The sequence below is a fragment of the Oncorhynchus clarkii genome, chromosome 11 (assembly GCF_045791955.1).
Source record: "Oncorhynchus clarkii lewisi isolate Uvic-CL-2024 chromosome 11, UVic_Ocla_1.0, whole genome shotgun sequence".
NCBI lineage: Eukaryota > Metazoa > Chordata > Actinopteri > Salmoniformes > Salmonidae > Oncorhynchus > Oncorhynchus clarkii.
The window spans coordinates 35,656,456-35,680,872 of NC_092157.1; the positions used below are offsets into that span (position 1 = coordinate 35,656,456).

At 40.4% G+C, this 24,417-nt stretch overlaps 2 protein-coding genes across 2 annotated transcripts; both read left to right on the top strand.

Moving 5' to 3' along the window:
• The first annotated feature begins 417 nt into the window (after nucleotides 1–417).
• LOC139420726 (large ribosomal subunit protein uL15m-like) lies at nucleotides 418–12,201 on the top strand. Its single transcript, XM_071170957.1, has 5 exons — nucleotides 418–616; nucleotides 7,737–7,894; nucleotides 8,141–8,306; nucleotides 8,629–8,752; nucleotides 11,784–12,201. Exons 1-5 carry the CDS (start codon nucleotides 512–514, stop codon nucleotides 12,119–12,121), a joined length of 891 nt encoding a protein of 296 aa, XP_071027058.1. The 5' UTR covers nucleotides 418–511; the 3' UTR covers nucleotides 12,122–12,201.
• A 10,797-nt stretch (nucleotides 12,202–22,998) lies between these two features.
• Nucleotides 22,999–24,173, top strand: LOC139420569 (sex-determining region Y protein-like). The gene is made up of 2 exons (XM_071170754.1): nucleotides 22,999–23,308; nucleotides 23,506–24,173. The coding sequence occupies exons 1-2, from the start codon at nucleotides 22,999–23,001 to the stop codon at nucleotides 24,171–24,173; spliced, it is 978 nt and encodes a 325-aa protein (XP_071026855.1).
• Nucleotides 24,174–24,417: the final 244 nt, after the last annotated feature.

Here is a 24,417-nt window from a genome sequence, read left to right on the forward strand (position 1 = left end):
ATATATGTGTATATTTATATAGTTTTAAATGTTATGATAATTTTTTTGTGTTCCAAATGTCAGAAAAAAATTAGTTAGTGCGGGGGGGGGGGGGGGGCGCTGAAGGGGGGTTCGCCCAGGGAGCCAAACAAGCTAGAACCGCCACTGCATACAACGTACGTAGCTGGCGTTCAACAACATCATTTACGATGTATGCTTGGATGGGAAGAAAGCGTTCAATTTGTATCGCCCTTGGCCCTATGATTTGCGATAGTTATGAGGGTACAGTTTGTTTACGTAGTCGCGGGCATCAGTTTGGCAGAGAGCGAGCGCAGTACACATTCATTAACTGGTAAACACAATGGATAGGACAATATTATAACCCAATCAAGCTGTGGGAAATCTAGATGTTCCAAAAATCAGTGAAACAATGGTACTTCCGCTTCCGGCATGTGGATTGTGTCACGTCACGTGAGCCACATCCATGGTTCCTCATTTTGTCCTTGGGTAACACTGGCATGTGGAGAGGACAATGTCTTTTACCAAAAAACCTGGTGGGAAGGCATTAGATATTTTGCAGAATTTGCCTCGTATTACATTAGCAAACTTGCGACCGGAACCGGGGACGAAGAAAGCTGTAAGTATGCGTTTATTAGCTAGCCCAAAAGTTTCTGAAAAGCTAGCAAGCTAGCTATCATGGCTAGAATAGCCAGAGAGGAAGAGGAAAAGAGGGCCCAACTCGGAGTAAAATCTGTCCCTCCAACAGGTGGCGTTTTTTCGCCCACCAAGCAAGGAGTTCTTGCTGTCGAATTTGGTCAACAACAAAATATAATGGCTTATTTGCTACGTGAGGTTTATTTGATCAAATAGGTGTTTCCTAATGCTTGAGTTGTTACGAGTGTACTGGTATAAATAGGAGATGTGACATCCCTGCAACTTTGTGAAAAAACACTTTTACATCGGAGTTGTCTCGAGATGGCTAAGCATGTTCATGTCATAGCATGTTTATTTATATTATTTTTTAAATCTTTTTTTATTATTATTACATTTCAAATTACAATACAGTAACCACAAAAACATAGGATATCAGTACACGTATGTTTTCTCTGAAGAAACATAAAATAACATTAAAGTAAAAAATACAAAAATCACATGAATTGAGTTTTAAAAGTTAAAGTGCCTAAAATAAGGTTAAGGGTTACAAATCTATGATAGAGTTGTAAGAATACAGTGTTTTTTTGTTGTTATTGACTAATGCTAGAGTTTATATTGGATTTGAAGTGGAAATATATAGCATTTGGGGACAGATTTAAAATATTTGTGTTTTGTGTATATAAAATTTACCAGAGAGAATTAAGAAATTAATGACCAATTCAGAAGTTTGGTTTTCATTTGAATACATTGGTCTTATTAATAAAATAAAACATGTAAATCCTTAACTCTTAAATACTTAAAATAACTTCAGAGTCACACACATAAAAAATGTGTATAATAGTTTCCCCTTCTTTATCACAGAAAAGTCATATGTCCTCTAAGTCAGTGGTTCTCAACTGGTTTTGCTTGGGGACGCAAATTTGACAATGACAATTGAGTCGCGACCCAGTATTATGGACTGTTGATGATTACATTTTGTAATGTTGTATTGCAGCTGCCTTCTTGGGCAGGCTTTACTTGCAAAATAGACTGTCTCACGGTGTACTATTATGGTATTAAAGTCATTCAAATATTTTTTTTAATCATTTAAATGGAACCTTTATTTAACAAGGCAAGTCAGTTAAGAACAAATTCTTATTTAAAATGACGGCCAAACCCGGACAACGCTGAGCCAATTGTGCACCGCCCTATTGGACACAATCACGGCCGGATGTGATGCAGCCTGGATTAACTGAGAGAACATGTATTATCAGTTCAAGAGAATAAGCCATTTAATTAGGCGACCAGTTCACCTGTGGGGTGTAATAAATGATTAGACTCAGAACATGACATTAAAACCAGTCCAATAATGTTAATGAACAGCAACACATACCAGTGTTTAAAATAGAAAAAACAACAATCATTAGGAATTCGTAATCATCAATTACCATGTGAATAGTTTCACAACCTTAAAATATTTTTTAAAGGTGTAAGTTTTTAACCAGTTCAATAAAATGTAATATAAATGTCAGAATTAATGAACAATAAAAATTAACATAGTGAACAATAACTCATTAACCTATTTATTTATTGTGTGTGTGGCCTATCAGTGGGAAAGCTGGGGGTTTCTTCAGATTGATAAGTTTATTGACGTCTGGAGTGATGGTTGACAGGTCAACTCAGAGGTCGTGCTGGCTGTCCAGTCTGTTTCTGCTTTTAGTTTTCAGCACGGCCATAGCAGAGAAGCCACTGGGGCGGCAGGGTAGCCTAGTGGTTAGAGCGTTGGACTAGTAGCCGGAAGGTTGCAAGTTCAAACCCCCGAGCTGACAAGGTACAAATCTGCTGAATGCACTGTAAGTTGTGCACCTACCTGTTCTCCTAAACACAAATTATATTTCGTTAATTAAGTCCTGAAGGTATTGCTTTGCATATATAATTAAATTATTTGATGTATTTGGAAGTTACATGTTTCTAAGAACTTTCTATAAGAGAGAATAATTCATTTTTTATCAAATAAATCAAGAACAAATACTTGTTTTTAACAACAGTATCTTTGTTCTACAAAAGTGCCTTGTGTGGGGAGAAGTTATGGACAACTTATTTTCCAGGATAAAATGTATTTTTCATGAAATTTGGAGAGTTTGGTGGGTAATTTTGCTGGAGAATAGTTGCATTTCCACAAATGTAAGACCACCCAATTTCATACAAATATGACAGGGAATGAAGTACCATATACATTCAGAGCTAAGGATACATTTTTTAAATTCAGTTTACTTTAAAGATATTGTTGATATCAATCAAATCTAGTACTTCAAGCCTACCATCAGCTCTTTGGTTTGATATTACAGACTTCTTAAGTTTGCATTGTTTATTTTTCCATATAAAGTCTAGGAAAGTTTTGTTGATATCCTTGCTGGTTTGATCCACTACAAATAGGGATTGAGCATGGTAGACAAAACGTGACAGGACCCTCCTACCTTCGACAATAAAAACCTTCCAATAATCGAGACGTCACGTAAGGGCCAGTTATTAAAAATGTATTTTGTATTCTTTAATCTCTGAGAGAAATTGAGATGTTGACGGACAATGTTTTTTTTGCCATGTGCAGCCCTAAAAATTTCACATTATCTTTCACTGGAATGTACTCAACAGATTGATCATTTGAGTTATGTATGGATAATATTTCGCTTTTATTTAACTTAAGTTCCAAACCAGAAGCAGAAGAGAATGATTTGATAATATTAAGTGCAATAGTAACTTGATCCTTGTCTTTTAGAAATAGCTGTATCGTCTAGATATGTATAGAACTATTCATATCTTTATAAAATACACTGCTCAAAAAAAATAAAGGGAACACTTAAACGACACCATGTAACTCCAAGTCAATCACACTTCTGTGAAATCAAACTGTCCACTTAGGAAGCAACACTGATTGACAATACATTTCACATGCTGTTGTGCAAATGGAATAGACAACAGGTGGAAATTATAGGCAATTAGCAAGACACCCCCAATAAAGGAGTGGTTCTGGTGGGGGTTGTGCTTACAGCCCAACACCGTGCAGGACGTTTGGCATTTGCCAGAGAACACCAAGATTGGTAAATTCGCCACTGGAGCCCTGTGCTCTTCACAGATGAGTGCAGGTTCACACTGAGCATGTGACAGACGTTACAGTCTGGAGACGCCGTGGAGAACGTTCTGCTGTCTGCAACATCCTCCAGCATGACCGGTTTGGCGGTGGGTCAGTCATGGTGTGGGGTGGCATTTCTTTGGGGGGCCGCACAGCCCTCCATGTGCTCGCCAGATGTAGCCATTAGGTACCGAGATGAGATCCTCAGACCCCTTGTGAGACCATATGCTGGTGCGGTTGGCCCTGGGTTCCTCCTAATGCAAGACAATGCTAGACCTCATGTAGCTGGAGTGTGTCAGCAGTTCCTGCAAGAGGAAGGCATTGATGCTATGGACTGGCCCGGCCCGCCCGTTCCCCAGACCTGAATCCAATTGGGCACATCTGGGACCTCATGTCTCGCTCCATCCACCAACGCCACGTTGCACCACAGACTGTCCAGGAGTTGGCGGATGCTTTAGTCCAGGTCTGGGAGGAGATCCCTCAGGAGACCATTCGCCACCTCATCAGGAGCATGCCCAGGCATTGTAGGGAGGTCATACAGGCACGTGGAGGCCACACACACTACTGAGCCTCATTTTGACTTGTTTTAGGGACATTACATCAAAGTTGGATCAGCCTGTAGTGTGGTTTTCCACTTTAATTTTGAGTGTGACTCCAAATCCAGACCTCCATGGGTTGATAAATTTGATTTCCATTTATAATTTTTGTGGGATTTTGTTGTCAGCACATTCAACTATGTAAAGAAAAAAGTATTTAATAAGAATATTTCATTAATTCAGATCTAGGATGTGTTATTTTAGTGTTCCCTTTATTTTTTTGAGCAGTGTATATTAATAACGGAGACAAAGCTAGTTCCGAAACCAATAGTGTACAACGAATGTATTAGGAATTTGTGTTAAATTGTATCAAATGCTTACAAAAGTCGAGGAAAAGAATAATAGCTTCTGATTCAATTGAATCGGCGTAATCAATCAAGTCTAAAACTAACCTTATGTTACAGCTGATGTGGTGACCTTTCATGAAACCAGTTTGGGTTTCATTAACAGGGTGTTTAAAAAAGATATATATATCTTATTAGCATATGCCAAAGTTATCAATTTATAATCTGTATTTAATAATGAAATAGGTCTCCAATTATCTATGCAAAGGGGATCTTTATCAGGTTTTGGTATTAAGGAAATAAGCCCTTGTTTCATGGTACTTATCATTTCACCCTTTAGCAAGGCATTCTTGGAACATGTTGAATACTGGTCCCTCTAAATGTTCCCAAAAGTGTAAATATAATTCCACAGAAAGATCATCTGTTCCAGGTGCTTTGCCCTTCTTCATAGATTTAAGATCATCTCTAATTTTTGCTCTAGGGCCCTTTAGCTAATTACATATACATTTGATCTAGTTCTATTCCAGAGATGTGAACACAGAGACACTGTATTCAAATCTCATTCTTCCTCTGCTGAAAGGGTATCCTTTTCTAAAAGAACATTCAATTTATTCATAAGCTCATCTTCTTTCAAAAATGTTTCTTTAGTTCCTTACTGCGTGTAATGGCGATAGATCTTACTTTGAATTTAAATAATTCCCACTTCCATGCTTTGATTCTAAATCATTTGAATTAAACGAGTCTATGATCCAGTTCGTTGTGTTCTTGTTGAAGACCGGATCATTTAGGAGCGAATTATTACGTTTCCAGTGACCTCGAATGCCACTGGATTTTTCAGAACATTCTTTTGTCAATAAAAATAATTGTATGATCAGTCAAAGGAGCATGTTTATGACTTACTTCTTGTACATACTGTACAAGTGGGGGATAAATGAGAAACAGATCAATTCTGGATCTGACCATCATTGACCTATTACACCAGGTGTATTTGTTTTAAGTTCGTTTTAAAGAAACGCCATGTATCAACCACGGTCAGTTTACTGCAACATGAGGTGAAGATGTCACTTTTCTGAGATCTCAGAGCTATTCTAGGTGGAAATCTATCTAAAGAGTTATCAAGTGTTTCGTTAAAGTCTCCAGATATTATAAGCCATTTATTAGTATACTTGTTTTGCAGCTCAGTAAGCCTATCAGCAAGATCCAAAAAATAAAGTCTTATTTGTGGTGTGAGAATTGTTTGAGAATTATTAAATTGCATATAATAAAACAAGCATTATCTTGTACCCATTTGGACACACCAAACTCTGAAATATCACCTCTAAACTTATGAAGCAACGTCATAGTACCAGCTGAGTGGTTAGACCCGTGACTATAATAAACAGTATTTCCCCATTGTATTTCCCACAAGCTAGAATCTGAATCGCAGGAGGGAGTGTCCTGGAGTAGAATTAAATCTACATTACAGTATTTACAAAATAAAAACGGTGCTTTTCTTTTAGTTATGTTTTGTAAACCCCTGGCGTTTAGAGATACTAGGAGGTCAAGTGAATGTCATGAAAGTACTGAATGTTTTTGAAAACGCTTTGCTCAGGTAGATAGCTACATTGACTTGACGTTGATTTCGTCCTATTCTTTACAAATCAAATGATAACACTAAGAGTTGGCTAAATTACTCTGGAGTAATAAGTCGATTTGTGATTTTTACCTTCACCCCGTTTTATATCACCAGGTTTGTAAATGTGAATACGGGTTCATCATATTGATCACAACCTTCTCGGTTTAGGGTAGTCCAGTTCTTTCTTTTAAGCTCAGGTTTCCTTACTAGCTACCTAGCTCACTGGTTCCACTAGTTGACCAGATATTCATATCACTACACTCTATTTGTTTTTTATTTAAATTACATTTTGTCAGGTTATATAACGTTCTGAATTCAGTGCACTAAATATGTCAGAGCATCTCTCTCCGTTGAATACCAGCTGTTGACGTCATCGAATATTTAAAAAAAAATATTACAATAATGAGATCCTCCAAAACACAACCCTGCCAAAGCCGCACTACTTCTTGACATACTGCTCGCTTAACCCAGAAGCCAGCTGCACCAATGTGTCAGAGGACAACTGGCAACCGAAGTCAGCTTGCAGATGCCCGGCCCGCCACAAGCAGTCGCTAGAGTGCGATGGGACAAGGAAATCCTGGCCGGCCAAACCCTCCCCTAACCCGGACGATGCTGGGCCAATTGTGCGCCGCCTCATGGATCTCCCACTCACGGCTGGCTATGACACAGCTTGCAATCGAACCTGGGGCTGCGATGCAGTGCCTTAGACCGCTGCATCTCTCAGGAGGCCCCATTATGGGATATTGTGTGTGGATTGATGAGGGAAACAACAATTTTAATACATTTTAGAATAAGGCTGTAACATAACAAAATCTGTAAAAAGTAAAAGGGTCTGAATACTTCCCGAATGCACTGTACATTTCAATCACATTAAATGTTATGTTCATTCAAATTACTTCTGTTATACTGTTTGTACATTTTGGCTAAATATATTTCATGACATGTGCACAATGACGTGCCAAATCTTAATTTAGTGCATTAATATAGGGTAAGCATTTAGAATAAGCCGCCTCAAGTTTTGCAGCCATTGGTGGTAATATCACTCTAGGAAGTGATCCGTCGTCAATATTGTGGAGTAATTCTAATGCTAAGGAAAGATTTGAATAGTGAAAGCTGATCCGAGAGCAGCACTGCTTTTCTTTTGATCCTATTGGTAGCAACACATGGTCTAACTACAGACTTAGCAAACGTTCTCTCCATGTGCTTGTTTGGGAAAAACACATCGTTATTTAAGAAACAACTTTATATCTGGAACAATCATTGTAATGCTTAAGTTACATCACAACTGGGAAACGAGGCCCTGGTACCGCCAAATAATGGACATAAAAAATATGTGTATGTCAGATAATGTGATAATGTTATTTGTGACTGACAAATAATTTACTTTTGATTACTATGTAATATGTCAATTGTTACATTATGAAACATTAATGGTGAAGAAAGAATAGCACAAACACTGATAATGTGAATCAAATTCTGTCTCATCTTTCATTTTGTAGGAGAAGAAGCGAGGCAGAGGCCAACATGGAGGAAACAGAAGTGGCCGGGGTCACAAAGGGGAGAGGCAGCGAGGCAACCGTCCTCGCCTGGGGTTCGAGGGGGGTCAGACTCCCTTCTATCTAGCCATCCCCAAATACGGCTACAATGAGGGACACAGGTACATTGTTGTTCCATGTGCATTGTTGAACACGCCATGTTCTGTTGGTCATACTATCAAACGGCCATAACGTTCCAATACAGAGATGCAGTCTGAGAAGCAACAAAGTAAGGCTTTGTAGCTTTTCATACTGTATCTCTGTACTGTAATTGTTATTGCCTTGATATCAATCACATTTTCTATATGTTATAGCCATTTGTTTAGGGACAGGAGATTATGCTCACAAATGTGTGCTTTTCTTCCTAGTCGGCGGGCTCAGTACCAGCCACTGACCTTGAACAGGCTGCAGTATCTGATTGACCTTGGCCGGATTGACCCCACTCAGCCCATTGACCTGACACAGCTGGTCAACGGCAGGGGAGTGACCATCCAGCCCCAGAAGAGGGACTATGGTGTTCAGCTTGTTGGCGAGGTATTTACATTGGCTACATTTACACCTATGAGCTGTCATGACTGTGTCTCCGCTTGATTTGGGGGTGAATTCATTGTTACGGAAGCTTGGGGATGAAACACGATCCCACCAAGGTAGTTGATTACTTATATTTATGTAAAGCAAGGAAGATCTGTTATTTAGTGCACATATATTTTGCCAGTAGGGGGCAGTATTTGGCTAATTAGATTGTAGTGTGATTATGCTAGACCAGAGGCAGTTTTTTTCCCGTTCTGTAGGTTTGTGCTGTATTGATTGAAAATCTATTTTCTCTATTCTTGCATCCAATTGTGTGTGTTATCAGGGTGCTGGTATCTTTGCAGCGAAAGTCAACATAGAAGTTCAGATGGCGTCTGAGGAGGCCATTGCTGCCATTGAGAGAAACGGAGGGATCGTCACTACAGGTTTCTATGACCCCAGAAGTCTTGGTGAGTAGTAGTGATGGTAATGTCGTAGTAGATAACACTTTACAATAAGTTTCCATTTGTAAAGTGTTTATAAAGGGGTTATAATTATGTTATTAAGTTATTTAATCAAATGCATTAAACTATTAATAAACGGTTGGTCAATATCGCATTGGTCAAAATAGTGCAATAACTGGTCAGTGTTTGCCAAATAGTGAGACAATATTTACCTCCAGTTATTAACCATTTATAAATGCACTTACAAATGCATATATTGATGAACCCTTACGCAACCGTATTGTCAATAGTTGCATAGTTGAACAATAGTTATTTTATCACTTTTGGATGTGATGCATTGGTGCTCTGTCCCTGGAACAGACAAGCTTTGTTTTCATGTATCTTGGCCCACGTTTGAAACCCTGATGCCCTGGACAAATTTACATCCACGACATAATTAAATTATTACCCCTTACCAGATTATATCAACACACACTTACCACTTCTCTGTGATAGTCCAAGTATGGTGAATGCTCTGGTGTGAAATGGTAACCCTAATACCTTTGGTCTGTGTAACAGTGGAAGATATATCCTCTCACAACATAGACTGTTTTGGTCTTCATACCCACAATTAATTGACTGAACATGCTTAACTATGTGCTATCTTCTCTCATGTATGTGGTGATGAGTACCCAATACTGTCCTATAAGTATGTCTAAACTCTGAGTGAACTCTCAAATCTATAAATGGTTTACCAACATGTATAACTGCTAAAAGTATACCTTATTTTAAGTAACAGATCTATGAACATGTATAACTGCTCAAATTATACCTTATTTTAAAGTGTCAATCCACAGACCAATAACAAATTAGTCACCAATATTTATAACTGCTGAAAAGATTCCTTTAAATGTCGCAGAAATCGCTCTGCCATTTCCTGGTTGCCTAATTTCAGTTTTGTGACAAAACAAGCATTCATTGTGTAGACAATCATTGAACCATCTAGACCGCTGTAAAATATTTTTCCCATAACCCAGAATATCGTATTTTTAGCTATGTGAAGCTGGTGTACAAAACTGAAGGTAAAAACAAAACTTAAAAACAGGAAAGATAGAAATAGCGCACATAGATGTACAGATGTACCACTTATTAGACTTGCTTTCAATGAGAATGACAGATCTAAAACCTTTTAAAGAAAGTGGAACCCTACGGATCATTTATTAATGAGCTAGGCCTACCAATATTTATATCTTCAAAAAAATATTCCTTAAAAGAAAGTAGAAACCTTCTGGCCATTTATTAATGTCAAGATACAAACATTTTATAACAGTATATAACCTCCTCAAACATGCAATACATACTAAGAACAACATTTCATTTAATAGGATACATTGGGGGGACTCAAATCTGTAGCCTGTCATTGGTATAGTGAGTAGCCTATGTAATTCGGATAAACAGGGGGGGTCTTTTTCTCCCCCTTTTAACATTTAGAAGTCAGAATAGAAATGTATAACAGATTAACTATTTAAAATACAACACAGTCCCCTTCTGTGTCTTCATCTGTTTCTTTCTTGTTAATCATTTTCCCATCCTGGAGTCTGAGACCTTATGGCAGGGATCATCAACTAGATTCAGCGCGTGCAAATGTTTTTGCTGAGCGGATGGTCGGGGGACCAGAACATAATTCCAAGTCATTTGTAAACTGCAAATTGACTGCAAGAGGCCCAAACTGATATAATGTTTGACTGAAACATAATTTCAAACCTTGCTTACATTTGTATACAATCACGTCTCTCTATTATGCGTGGGAATACTTGGGAACAGATTTTTTTACATTAAAATCACTTGGAGCTGATTTCCTGGTGTTTTACAGTCTTATGTCCAGCAATGAAAAAAAAAATATATATATATGTGTTTTTGTTCAGAAAACCTGGCAGTTGGGAATGTAAGGAAGAGGAATTTATGGCAACTTTATGGCAACCTAGCTACATTACTCTACTATCATCATTATTATAATTTCTACCATTTATGCTTAACTAATTATGTTATCCACTGCTAGCTAATAATATGAATAATAATAGTTAGAGTTTAACATTACTTGTCAACACTAATAGTTGACACTGATGAAAGGGCTTAGCTAGGTAGTTACCACATTTTTTGCTAATACGCTAGCTAGCAAGTTAAGTCTTAAAACAGGGGGTCTTTTTCTAGCTAGCTAGCCAGCAAACGTGATCTACTTATTTAGTTAGCTATATCATTCCAAAGATTATCTTGTGTAGTCTAGCAGAATGTCTATATTCAAAAATACATTTGAGGTTCTATCTACTGCTAGCTAGCGGGCTAGCTAACGTTTCCTAGCTATGTAGGCAGGACAGATGTGCTAGCAAACATTAGCTAACTGAGCAGCTGGTGTTTTACAGTCTCCGCTGTCAACATTTGTATCTTTGTGAACCTTTCTCATAGCCACGTCCATCATGATTGTTCACGACGCACTGTCACATGATGTCAGTGCCAACACAACATTTTGTGCACATTCCAGGTCGTTTATTTTAAGCGCGTTTCACAGATCTCCCAAAGTTGGGAAAGTTTTTCATGGAAGCCTCAATCTATCCGCAATATTAAAGCTGATCTACCCCCCTCCCCCCCCCCCCACCCACCCAATAAAAAATAAAAGACATATCATTGGAGTTGACCATTGGTCTGAAAACCAATCATTTCTGTTCCTGGGAAAGAGCAGGAATGCATCATACCCAAAAGTGAGAAAATAACTATTGTTTAACTTTGCAACCGTTGAAAATAAGGTTGCATGATTATACAACGCATTTGTAAGTACATTTATAAATGGTTAATAGCTGGGGGTGTTTTGTTATAACCTATTTATTAATGATTTATTATGCATTTACATAATAAGTCCTTTTATAAACCCTTTACAAATAGAACCCTATTGTAAAGTGTTACTCCGTAGAAACACATTAAGCCAAAACTTGAATCATCTTGCTATGACGCTTACATTTTACACTTGGAGAGGTAGTAACTCTGTGCTTTGTTCTGTCTGTAGCGGTCCTGTGTAAGCCTGTGCCGTTCTTCTTAAGTGGACAGCCCATTCCAAAGAGAATGTTGCCTGGGGAGGACATGGTCCCCTACTACACAGATGCTGCCAACCGTGGTTACCTGGCAGACCCAGAGAAGATTCAAAAAGCACGGATAGCCTTGGCCCAGAAGTATGGCTACATTTTACCGGACATTTCCAAAGACGACTTGTTCCACATGCTCTTTATGAGGAAGGACCCCAGACAGATCTTCTTTGGCCTCTCGCCAGGCTGGGTGGTCAACATGACAGAGAAAAAGATTCTGAAACCGACTGACGACAAACTGCTCCAATATTACAATTCTTAAAAATGATTAACATAAACATGCTCTGTTTATATACATAAATGTCATGATGGGTGATTTAAAATAAACGTCTCTTAGCATAACTGGCCAACGGATTCAGCTTTTTCAACACAACTGATGTACTGTGTATACTGTATTAAATGTTCATAATTTAATGCCATGGTTCTCTCATTCGTCTTAGGGGCGTTTCACCCAAAATCTGAAAATAATTATATTGTACATCTCTGTAAGAAAGGCACCATGCTTAATGATCAATGCTTATAGTGAATGGAGGAGTAAATTGAGGTTAGGTTACGCACACTACTTGACCAAAAGTATGTGGACGACTGCTCGTCGAACATCTCATTACAAAATCATGGGCATTAATATGGAGTTGGTCCCCCCTTTGCTACTATAACAGCCTCCTCCCTCTCTTCTGAGAAGGCTTTCCACTAGATGTTGGAACATTGCTGTGGGGACTTGCTTCTATTCAGCCATGAGGATTAGTGAGGTCGGGCACTGATGTTGGGTGATTAGGCCTGGCTCGCAGTCGGCGGTCCAATTCATTCCAAAGTTGTTTGATGGGGTTGAGGTCAGGGCTCTGCAGGCCAGTGAAGTTGTTCTCCACCGATCTTGACAAACCATTTCTTATATGGACCTCACTTTGTGCACGGGGGCATTGTCATGTTGAAACAGGAAAAGCCCTTCCCCAAACTGTTACCACAAAGTTGGAAGCACAGTTGTCTAGAATGTCATTGTATGCTGTAGCGTTAAGATTTCCCTTTGCTGGAACTAAGGGGCCTAGGCCGAACCATGGAAAAAAAGCCCCAGGCCGTTATTCCTCATCCACCAAACTTTACAGTTGGCACTATGCATTGGGGCAGGCAGCATTCTCCTGGCATCCACCAAACCCAGGTTTGTCCATCGGACTGCCAGATGGTGAAGCATGATTCATCACTCCAGAGAACTTGTTTCCACTGCTCCAGAGTTCAGTGGCGGTGAGCTTTACACCACTTTAGCCGACCCATTGCGCACTGACGCTTGTGTGCGGCCATGTAAACCCATTTCATGAAGCTCCCGACGAACAGTTAATGTGCTGATGTTGCTTCCAGAGGCAGTTTGGAACTCAGTAGTGAGTGTTGTAATCGAGGACGGACAATTTTTACATGCTTCAGCACTCGGCAGTCCCGATCTGTGAGCTTGTGTGGCCTACCACTTCGCGGCTGAGCCGTTGTTGCTCCTAAACGTTTCCACTTCACAATAACAACACTTACAGTTGACGGGCTGCCATAGCAGGGCAGAAATTTGACAAACTGACTTGTTGGAAAGGTGGTATCCTATGACGATGCCATGTTGAAAGTCACTGAGCTCTTCAGTTAGGCCATTTTTTGTTGTTTCTCCCCCCCCCCCAATTTTGTGGTATCCAATGGGTAGTTACAGTCTTGTCCCATCGCTGCAACGAACTCGGGAGAGGCGAAGGTCAAGAGCCATGCATCCTCTGAAACACGACCCAGCCAAGCCGCACTGCATCTTGACACAATGCCCGCTTAACCCGGAAGCCAGCCGCACCACAACGTGTCAGAGGAAACACCGTACACCTGGCGTCCGTTTCAGCGTGCATGAGCACGGCCCGGCACAGGAGTCGCTAGAGCGCGATGAGACAAGGACATCCTTGCCGTTCAAACAATTCCATAGCCCGGACGATGCTGGGCCAATTGTGCGCCACACCATGGGTCTCCCGGTCGTGGCCGGCTGCGACAGAGCCTGGACTCGAACAAGGATCTCTAGTGGCACAGCTAGCACTGCGATGCAGTGCCTTAGACCACTGCACCACTCAGGAGGCATTAAGGCCATTCTACTGCCAACGTTTGTCTATGGAGATCGCATGGCTGTGTGCTCGATTTTATGCACCTGTCAGCAATGGGTGTGGCTGAAATAGCCAAATCCACTCATTTCAAGGGGTGTCCACATATTTTTGAATGTGCAGTACCAGTCAAAAGTTTGGACACCTTCTCATTCAATGATTTATTTATTTGTACAATTTTCTACATTGTAGAGTAATAGTGAAGGCATCAAAACTATGAAATAACAGCTATGGAATCATGTCGTAACAAAAAAAGCGTTAAACAAAATAATCTATTTTATTACCCTTTGCCTTGATGATAGCATTCTCTCAACCAGCTTCACCTGGAATGCTTTTATAACAGTCTTAAAGGAGTTCCCACATACACTGAGCACTTGTTGGCTGCTTTTCCCTCACTCTGCTGTCCAACTCAACCCAAACCATCTCAATTGGACTGAGGTTGGGTGATTGTGGATGCAGCACTCCACAACTCCAGTGATGCAGCACTCCTTCTTGGTCGAAAAGCCCTTACATAGCCTTGAGGTGTGTTGGGTCATTGTCTTGTTGAAAAACAAATCATAGTCCCACTAAGCGCAAACCAGATGAGATGGCGTATCGCTGCAGAATGCTGTGGTAGCCATGGTGGTTAAGTGTATTCTAAATAAGTCACTGACAGTGTCACCAGTAAAGCACATTTCCTCCTTCACGGTGGGAACCACACATACAGAGATCATCCGTTCACCTACTCTGCATCTCACACAGACACGGCGGTTGGAACCAAAAATCTCAAATTTGGACTCATCAGACCAAAGAACTGATTTCCACCGGTCTAATGTCCATTGCTCGTGTTTCTTGGCCCAAGCAAGACTCTTCTTATTATTGGTGTCCTTTCAGTAGTGGTTTCTTTGCAGCAATTTGACCATGATGGCCTGATTCACGCAGTCTCCTCTGAACAGGTAATGTTGAGATGTGTTTCTTACTTGAACTCTGTGAAGCATTTATTTGGGCTTCAATGTCTGAGGTTGGTAACTAATGAACTTATCCTCTTCGGCAGAGGTAACTCTGGGTCTTCATTTCCTGTGGCGGTCCTCATGAAAGCCAGTTCAATCATAGCGCTTGATAGTGTTTGCGATTGCGCTTGAAAAATATTCAAAGTTCTTGATATTTTCCGGATTGACTGACCTTCATGTCTCCGAGTAATGATGGACTGACGTTTCTCTTTGCTTATTTAAGCTCTTCTTGCCATAATATGGTCTTACCAAATAGGGCTATCTTCTGTATGCCACCCATACCTTGTCACAACACAACTGATTGGCTCAGACGCATTAAGAAGGAAAGATATTCCACAAATTAACTTTTTAACAAGTCACACCTGTTAATTGAAATGCATTCCTGGTGACTACCTAATGAAGCTGGTTGAGAGAATGCCAAGAGAGTGCAAAGCTGTCATCAAGGCAAAGGTTGGCTACTTTGAAGAATCTCAAATATAAAATATGGTTTGATTTAACTCTTTTTTTTGGTTACTACATGATTCCATATGTGTTATTTCATAGTTTTGAAGTCTTCACTATTTAATATAAAATATAGAAAATAGTAAAAAATCTTTGACTAATGTATTGACTTTGATTAATGTCCGCATGGCAGTCTAAGATGAAAGTGCTGTAATGATCACATCCGCTGGCGGTGCTTTAGGTCCCCTTACTGAGATACACCAATGATCAACACGATGGAAGGAACGTAGACCCCAACAGGTGAGGGGGAAATAAGGAAAATAAAAACTCTGAATGAAAACAGGAAACAGATGCATGCTGTGTGTTACATGTGAAAAGGCCTGCCTTAGATTGAGAAGGGGTTTTTAAATTAGTCATAGGCAGCTGTATCCTGGCCTGGACATTGGAATGATTCTACACCCCCTGTTTGGAACACAATCTGAAGCACACACTTGCCGTTTTGCCCCTGTTATGCTCTAAAGCTGACTGAAACGTAAAAGGTATTTAAAAAATGTCATGATGTTAATGTAATGCTCAAAAAACACTTCCTGGTTGTTATCTAAATGATCACCCTTTCAGACAGGAAGGGGACAAGGTATTCCACATCACATTTCTGGAATTCCACCATTAGAGTGCACCCCCAGTTCAGAAAACATGCATCTGACTAAAGGGCTTCTTTGATGCAATCGGAAATATGCAAACATGCAAAACAACATCCATATAGTTAATCACCTTTAATTTCTTCATCATTCCTAATGATATTAATTTGATCAGATACATTATTTTAAACAACGCATATTTATACTGTGTAGTCGTCTGTACATATTCTTCCCAACAGATGTAAGCTATTGAATTTACATTGGCATTCCAGAATAAATGGCATCAGAAAAGTCATACTCCCCAGCCTCTTCTATATGTGTTCTCCATAAATAACTTAATACATATAAAATAATACAAATAAATATTATCTTCCAGTATGTAAATCAAATTGCTTGGGTGTTTTGTAATATCAATTGCCAAAGGTGAAATAGATCTGAACATCCTTTTAGACTTTTACAATTGCAAAATTAGGGGAATTTTAGTGTACAACTTAATTTCTTAAATGTAAAATGTCCTAATCTTACTACGCATTTAGTTATAGCGTTTGTAAATGTCTTATGCTATTTCTGTATATACTGCACACATGTCACATTCGAATTCGAAGGCCATCATGAGTGTTTTTCTGGGTATGTGTGGGGGGGGGGTCTCAGGATTGGCATCTTGTTGCCAATAATAAACTCCATACACACGTAGTAGATACAGTACACACATGACAGGCCCTGCCAGGAAAACAAGCCTGAAACCTTACAGCATAATACTTTAAATAAATCACACCACAGGAAAGAAACTACACAATTACTGTTTATGGCAGAGCTGCAGTCCTTATCTTCAAAGCAACAGAAATCCTTTTTAATCTGGATCAGGTCTGAACATTTAAAAAAAGAAGAGACTGTTTAAACTTTTGAGAGGTTTCTCTGAAATCCCTGGTCTGGAGTTCATGTTGAATTTAAAGTATCTACGCAGAAAGCATCCACATTTGTATAATAGTAGACTTAAGTGTTTTAGACTAAACTAAATTACACTTTAGCCAGACTAAACATTTGTTCTAAACTTAATTCACATGGCCTGTCAATCGAGTGGTCTAAGCATTTCTCCTACTTAAGACTAAAAAGATTTGCCGTGAGTTTGTCAAGCATTTACCATGGCTTGTGCTACAAATAACCTAATGTCTGAGTCTGATAGTTTGCCCAGTTCACACTATCTAATTAAACATTCAAATATTGTCGTTGTCCGAGCAGACCAGATCAGAGCATTGTGATTACTTATCTGCTATCTCTGAGTAGGCCGTCCTAGGACAGACACAGATATCATGGTATCGCAGAGGTCTAGTGAGGGCTATGCATTGATACTGATTCTAGACCAGTTAATAATTAGAGCTCTATCTGTCTGTCTGCCAGGGGACCTGGGCAATGGGCAGATCACACAGACAAAACCGGGGACAGGACAGGGAGGAGCAGTGGGTCAGATCAAGGGGCTATACACTCACTAGGGTACAAGTCTTTACCTTTGGGTAAAATATGAGAATCTGGCATATTGCATAGGACCATGATGAGATACAGTTTCCATGACAGCAGTGCTTGGGTAGAACGGCAGAGAGGCTCAGTGACTGAGACTGCCTGTATTGGATATAGTGGCAATAGCCCGCTGTGGCAATACAATACTTCATCAAATGCCAAAGCTCAACAGCCCGGACAATAAACAAACCACTCAATTCAACAGATAAGGGTCTTATCAGAGAGCCAGGTCCAGAATACAATTCCTAATTTGCAAATAATAGAATTGACTCGAAAGGTTTGAAGCCTCCTTCAATAGTGTATTTCAGAGCTGCTGAGCAATGCATTTTACAGGGAAAGACACTTATGGATAACTCACTAGGGAGGAATAAAGTTTGAATCGGTTCATGGGATATGAACACTGATGTTTGTTTCTGCATCGTGACACAGTAGGCTGACACAATGGACAGAGTCATCATTGGTTCCTATTGGATCTCTAGAGGTGTCTTTTGTTCTTCTGAACCAGCTGTGTTGTGCTCTCGCAAAGGTGCGGGTTATACTGTTTAGATGTACTTCCTCATCACTGAATGTATTACAACACCGTAATATAAATACCTTGATTTTGTTATCCTTTTGTCTTATTTCAGTGACCAAGATGTGGACGTTTAACTAAATGTTGAAAACAAAACTTGAGGAAAAGCAGATGTGCTATTTCGAATGTATGTAGAAGCACAAATCACCCTAATAAAGCAATAATCATGATGAAATGATCCCAAAAATGATGTAGCCGAATACACCCATTCTGTGTCTGGTCCCTGCTGCTGCAGCACTGTAGCCAGCCAGGGTTTGGTGGTCTGAGGATGTGGTTGTACCGTTGTAAGTTCTGTTTGGGGTCTGGTGTGTTATCTGCTCGGAGAGGTGGGGACATCATTGTGTTCAGCTAACGAGACCACATTAAGCCCTGCCACCCCAGGGGGCATGTAATCGTCTCAGCTATCCCCACGTAGGACAGGGCAGGGCACTGTTTACAAGTGCCGGGGCTAGCACCCAGGGCTGAGACCTGGGTCTATGTGGTGTGTGCGCAGACACATGATTAGCACTGACTGGGTGCAGGAATAGAGGAGAGGGGGGGCAAGCCTGCTGAATTGAATTGGGAGAGGAGGGGAACACGACTGTTACATAGAATAGTGCCTTAGCTTGACAGTGTATCTGAGCCCATACAATACACTAGGAGTCTGAACAAAAGTCACCAGATTCCCCCTCCACTCCCTCTCACACAGTTTCATGAACCAATGCAGCTCACAGCTCAAACCTCATCACAGGTTCCTATGATGAACCACTGTGAGGAAACTCACCTGTATCTCCACATGGGACTCTTTTATAAGAGCTCCGTCAACAAACATCCTCTTGTTAGAAATGCTCTTCATTCATGTCTCCTTTATGCAGTGACACATTTGTCATTGGAGTTACTTTAATACACAGAGCTTCAAAGTATAGTTGGTGAAGATCATCCTAGGATGGGAGATGGTGAACAGTAGGATCTGAACATTTTACTTTCAGTTCCACCACATGCAAACGTAACCCCTGCATGCAAACCACACGGACACAAAACAAAATGGTCCCATTGGTGGTGATGATAATTATATCCAGGCATGGCTATCAGCCTCATGTCACTCCATCCAATTAGCTTCCTCTTTCTACTGTACTGTATGTCCTTGGTCCATTGAGGGACAGCATTAGCTCCAGCATATCCTACACAGGTTACAAAAGGGTTCTTCAGCTGTCCCCATAAGATAACACTTTTTGTGGTTCCAGGTAGACCCTTTTGGGTTCCATGTAGAACCCTCTGTGGAAAGAGTTCTACATTGAACCCAAGCGAGTTCTACCTGGGCCTTAAAGGGTTCTACCTGGAACAGAACATGCTTCTTCAAGGGTTATCTTATGGGGACAGCTGAAGAACCTTTCTAGGTAATGGATAGTGTAGGAACATCCACATCGAAGACTGTCATAGCAAGAATCTTTGTTCTGACCCATCCAAAGAGCTTCCTCTTCTACTACTGTACTGTACATCCTTGGTCCATCGAGGGACAGCATTGGCTCCAGCATGTCCTAGGTTCAGCCACATCCAAGACACTGTCATAGCGGGAATCCTTGTTCTTACATCCATGGAGAAGGTGACCCATTCCAGAGAAGGTGCTCTTCGGGTGAAGAGACTGTAGTGGAGACCCCTGGAGACCTCCAATGCTGATCGCTCCACCCGGGCCATCCAGGCTCACTCCAAATCAGACTGAAGACAGAGAGTGTCTCAGGAGTGTTTCATATATGACTTCTGTCCAATACAATGGAACATTGTGATGCGGAATCTTCAGAGAACAATCCCATTCAAACATTATAGTGACCATTCAGCAACATCACTGTCCCTAGCTGTTTGGATTTCAACACTCACAATGGCATGCATGAAACAATGCAATGATAGGCCTACTGTGGATCAACTGCCATCCATTAATTTATTAAGAAACCAATGGGATTACACACCTTCAATTCATAACAAAATCATGGTTAAGAATATAATGAACATTTGCAACAACTATAAAAATAAATCACGTTTTTATTTTCTGACCAGTAAATGCCAAAGGTAAATAGACACCAGAGATAAGGGGGGGAAATAAGATACGCTATTTTGAATGTCAAACATTATTTACAGAAATGTCAACTGAAACGAATATTATTGTATTCATGCTGAGTCATTCAAGCTAATTAATTCAAACCATTAGCGGTTTTCACACGGCCGCTGCCTGTGTGTGCAATTTAACACTTGGATGTGGATTCCAACCTTAATTCTAACATTTCCTAAAATATATTGCAATGCAGTTTGTGTGGATAAAATAAAATGTTTTATGTGTCTTATTAGGCTAATATTAGGCTTCTAAAGTACGCTAGTAAATAATAAGGATATATTTTTTTAACTATGTTTTATTTTTATTGGGCTAAATAACTTAGTTTCATATGCAATGTCAAGCGCACAATCTTGATTAACGAACCCTGTGAGAGATCATGAACGCAGTATGTGACAAAATGTCATTGACATCTTTAACTATAGGGGCCAGATCAATTTGAACAAATCGGGCTATAGCCTACTAACACATATTTAGTGTGGCCATCAGCCTATGCTTTAATTGGAGCGCCTAAATTCGATTACTTCGTTCTGTTATCATTAGACTGTCTAATAAGCAAACATACATTATATCGATTCACAAACATACACCTCAGGGCTCAAAGTTTCGTTGCGCCGACGCCCAGACTGATCTTTGACTTTGAAGAGTCTAAAAGAGGAGCATCTCGGAGAAAAATAAACCTTGATCGCCTTGTTATTGACTGAACCGAGGCAACATCAGAACTGACTCGTCTGTTTGATCAAGGTGTCAACTCCCATTACCTTTTTTTTTTATATACGGGGCCTGAAGACATATTCAGCAATTCATCTGTCACTGCAAAACAGTGCAGGTGAAGGCCTAAATGAATGAAGACACTGCTGTGCCGTGTGTTTTTTCCACAACGCCTAGCCACAACAAAACATGACAGGTGGCGCAAACCAGAATGGATGACAGGCGCTCGCCTGTGTCTTGTTGATTCTACATCTGCATAAACTGCTGTAATGACACTAGCCTCCTGTTGAAGTTGATGGGATGTATAATCAGATGTGGTATCAATAGAGTGGGATTATCATATGAAACCAAGAGGAATTCTATCATGTTAGGCCTTTTTCTGTAATAGACCAGTCATGCAAATTGCAAATCAAAAGGAATACACTGACTGAACTCAAAGGCTGCGCTTCACAGCCAGGGTTTGTTGACGCACTGAGGTCATTTTAATATCTAAATTTGTGAGTTCATGAACAATATCACGAGTTGTGAAAATGAAACATGTTTATATGAAAACAAGCTCGCCCTAGCTCCCTGGGGGGTTGTACTGTCCCACACAACTCCAATAGATTTTCCTTCCTGACCTTTTAGGACTTCCTGTGCAAATCTTATCACTCTGAAAAACCTGACACGGCAATGGCTGACACGGCAAAGGCAACACGAACATGGCCAAGATGTCAAAAAGGCCTGTTTAAAATAGGCTTCATATTTTTCTTAGTATATATTTTTACATGCTGGATATGTCTTTGTGCTAACCCATGAAAACCCCCAGAATGTCCAAGATGGCTTTAGCTCAATAGACTATTGTATTATAGGCCTGCTGATGAATCGACTTGAAATAGGCCACTGTCACACACAAAGATAAGCTTGTCAAGCACCCTTATCAAACGTTTAGATATCGCTTTTGTTGTGGGTAAATATGTGTGTATATAATCCTATAATAAACCTGCCTTGATCACGTTTGTTTCAGTGTCCCCATATGTGTAAAACGTGCTTTGAGAGAGGCAGTGGACCTGATAAGTGAGTCTGCTGCCTACATACAGACTTGAAATCATTGGCCACTTTAATAAATGGATCACTAGTCACTTTAATAATGCCACTTTAATAATGTTTACATATCTTGCATTACTCATCTCATATGTATATACTATATTATATACCATCTATTGCATCTTGTTTATGCCGCTCGGGCATCGCTCATCCATACATTTATATGTACATATTCTTATTCCATCCCTTTACTTAGATTTGTGTGTATTAGGTAGTTGTTGTGGAATTGTTAGATTACTGTTAGATATTACTGCACTGTCGGAACTGGAAGCACAAGCATTTCGCTACACTCGCAATAACATCTGCTAACAAACCCAATTTGATTGGATTTGATTTGAGGATCGGGCAATTGGCACGTGACTTATAATGAATAACTAAAGTTCTGCCAGAGAACTTTGATGTTAGAGGATGGATGTCCAATTTATTTAATTGTATTTATAACACACAGAGGAAAGTGAAGTAAGGCATCAATAGAAAAACGAAATATATTTCAAAAGGGGAATAAAGTAGGCATCCGATTCATTTGGCACAGGGCAAGGCATAGGAATTCACCAGCTTCATAAAAGGTAAATCCATAAGGAATACGTTGATATTTTTAGCCTCCAACTTCAAAGGGAAAGACGGCCCACATCAAATTTGCCAAGATTGTCGAGATCCAATCGAGCAGTCATTGTACCGAATCATGAGAGCATTTATCACGGATCATTTAAAAAAGAAATGATATATATATATTAAATTCGATAGGCAAATAATAGGGCCTACATGTATTATTTTTGATTTAACATTAAATGGCCATTTGATTGATTGATGATAGATTGAGCGAGGCATCAAGAACTATCACTGACTTGAGAGAACACCTTGATTTGACACCTTAAACCCACTCCTCCTGGCCTACTATTGGTGGATAGACACCCGGGAACGCATATAGCCAATGTCCATCACTAGTGGAGTAGGAGAGCAACCTCAAAGCAACATCAAAGGTTAAAAAAAAAGATACATAACCATGTACTTTGATCGGATCCCCCCACATTCCGATCTTTGCATAACGAAAGCCATGTTTGAAAGCGACGAGTTCTGCGGTGCGTCTTTCCAGAGTGAGCAGATGCCCGAGACGCAGTCCCTCGGCTCTGTCCCATCCAGTCATCTCTCGGTCAACTCCGACTCCAGCTGCTCTAGTCCTGAGCCGAAACCATTGGCAGAGCCACGGGTCAGAAGGCCGCTGAACGCCTTTATTATCTGGACCAAGGAGGAACGCAGACGTCTTGCCAAACTCAACCCTGAACTAGAGAACAAGGAACTCAGCAAAATGCTCGGTAACTTTTATTCACATAATTTCCATTTGTCTTAAAACTATTATGAGACTATTCATATTTCAACAATTACCAAAATCATTATTCGCCTATTAACCAATTGATGAGGACAGACATGGCAAGTTAGCTGAATGTAGCATGCATATTGTGTGTTTTGTGGTGTTTCTATACTAATAACTAATACGATTGTGTTGCCGCAGGTAAAACTTGGAAGGACATGTCTCTGGCGGAGAAGCGGCCCTACATGCAGGAAGCAGAGTGCCTGAGAGTACAGCACACCATCGACCACCCCAAGTACAAGTACCGGCCCCGCAGGAAGAAGCAGCTGAAGAAGGGCCCCAAAACCCTACCTGTGGAGGCCCTGGTCCCTCTCAACTACCTAATCCAGAACCATTGCCATCAGCATCAAGCTTACCCAAACACAGCCATCTACCCAAACTCCCAGGCATACTTCTCCCATATGCCCGGGACCTTCCCAAACAGGTCAAATTACTCAGACCCATCAGCCACATTCCCTAACAAGCTTCTAGAATACTCTAACACAGGGACATACCCAGCAGAGCCTCACCCATACTACTCTACCCAGCATGGGCTGCAGCAGTGTGAGGTCCCCAGCCCAGCCTATGCTGTGTCTCATTGGGAGCAGGGGGACTTCATGGCCCAGGGCCTCCAGTTGTTCTCCTCCACTGACCTCTCTCTGGAGCTCTATCTGGAGCAGATTCACCTAGATATGCTGTATGATCTGGACCGCAGTGAGTTTGAACAGTACCTGAGCCCGCCCCCATGCAGGCCTGAGCCAATGGAGTCCAGTTATCACCAGCAAGGCAGGCCTGAACTATGTCATTTGCCATATATGGCAAAGATTTGAGCTGTTTTTGTGTGTACAGTATAGATGGGTTGGCTCTCATCGATGAGGCAGAAGGCTGTGTTGTGTTATGATTCTGAATGATCAGATAGATAGGAACCATGACAAGAAGCTGCCATGTGGGGAATCGTAGGTGGCTTGTTTCAGCTCGTTGTATCTTGTTATTGATACCATTTCTTGTTTTGAGGGGGTTTGGACTCATGTCATGTCTATGCTAATATGGCTAAAATTCTCTAATCAGCTAACC

Bases quoted from the DNA above. Each gene is read 5' to 3' on its own strand.
- LOC139420726 (XM_071170957.1), top strand. From the start codon at position 512: ATGTCTTTTACCAAAAAACCTGGTGGGAAGGCATTAGATATTTTGCAG. The intron at 7,895-8,140 runs GTACATTGTTGT...TTTTCTTCCTAG, and splicing joins GGCTACAATGAGGGACACAG to TCGGCGGGCTCAGTACCAGC. The intron at 8,307-8,628 runs GTATTTACATTG...GTGTGTTATCAG, and splicing joins GTGTTCAGCTTGTTGGCGAG to GGTGCTGGTATCTTTGCAGC.
- LOC139420569 (XM_071170754.1), top strand. From the start codon at position 22,999: ATGTACTTTGATCGGATCCCCCCACATTCCGATCTTTGCATAACGAAA. The intron at 23,309-23,505 runs GTAACTTTTATT...GTGTTGCCGCAG, and splicing joins GGAACTCAGCAAAATGCTCG to GTAAAACTTGGAAGGACATG.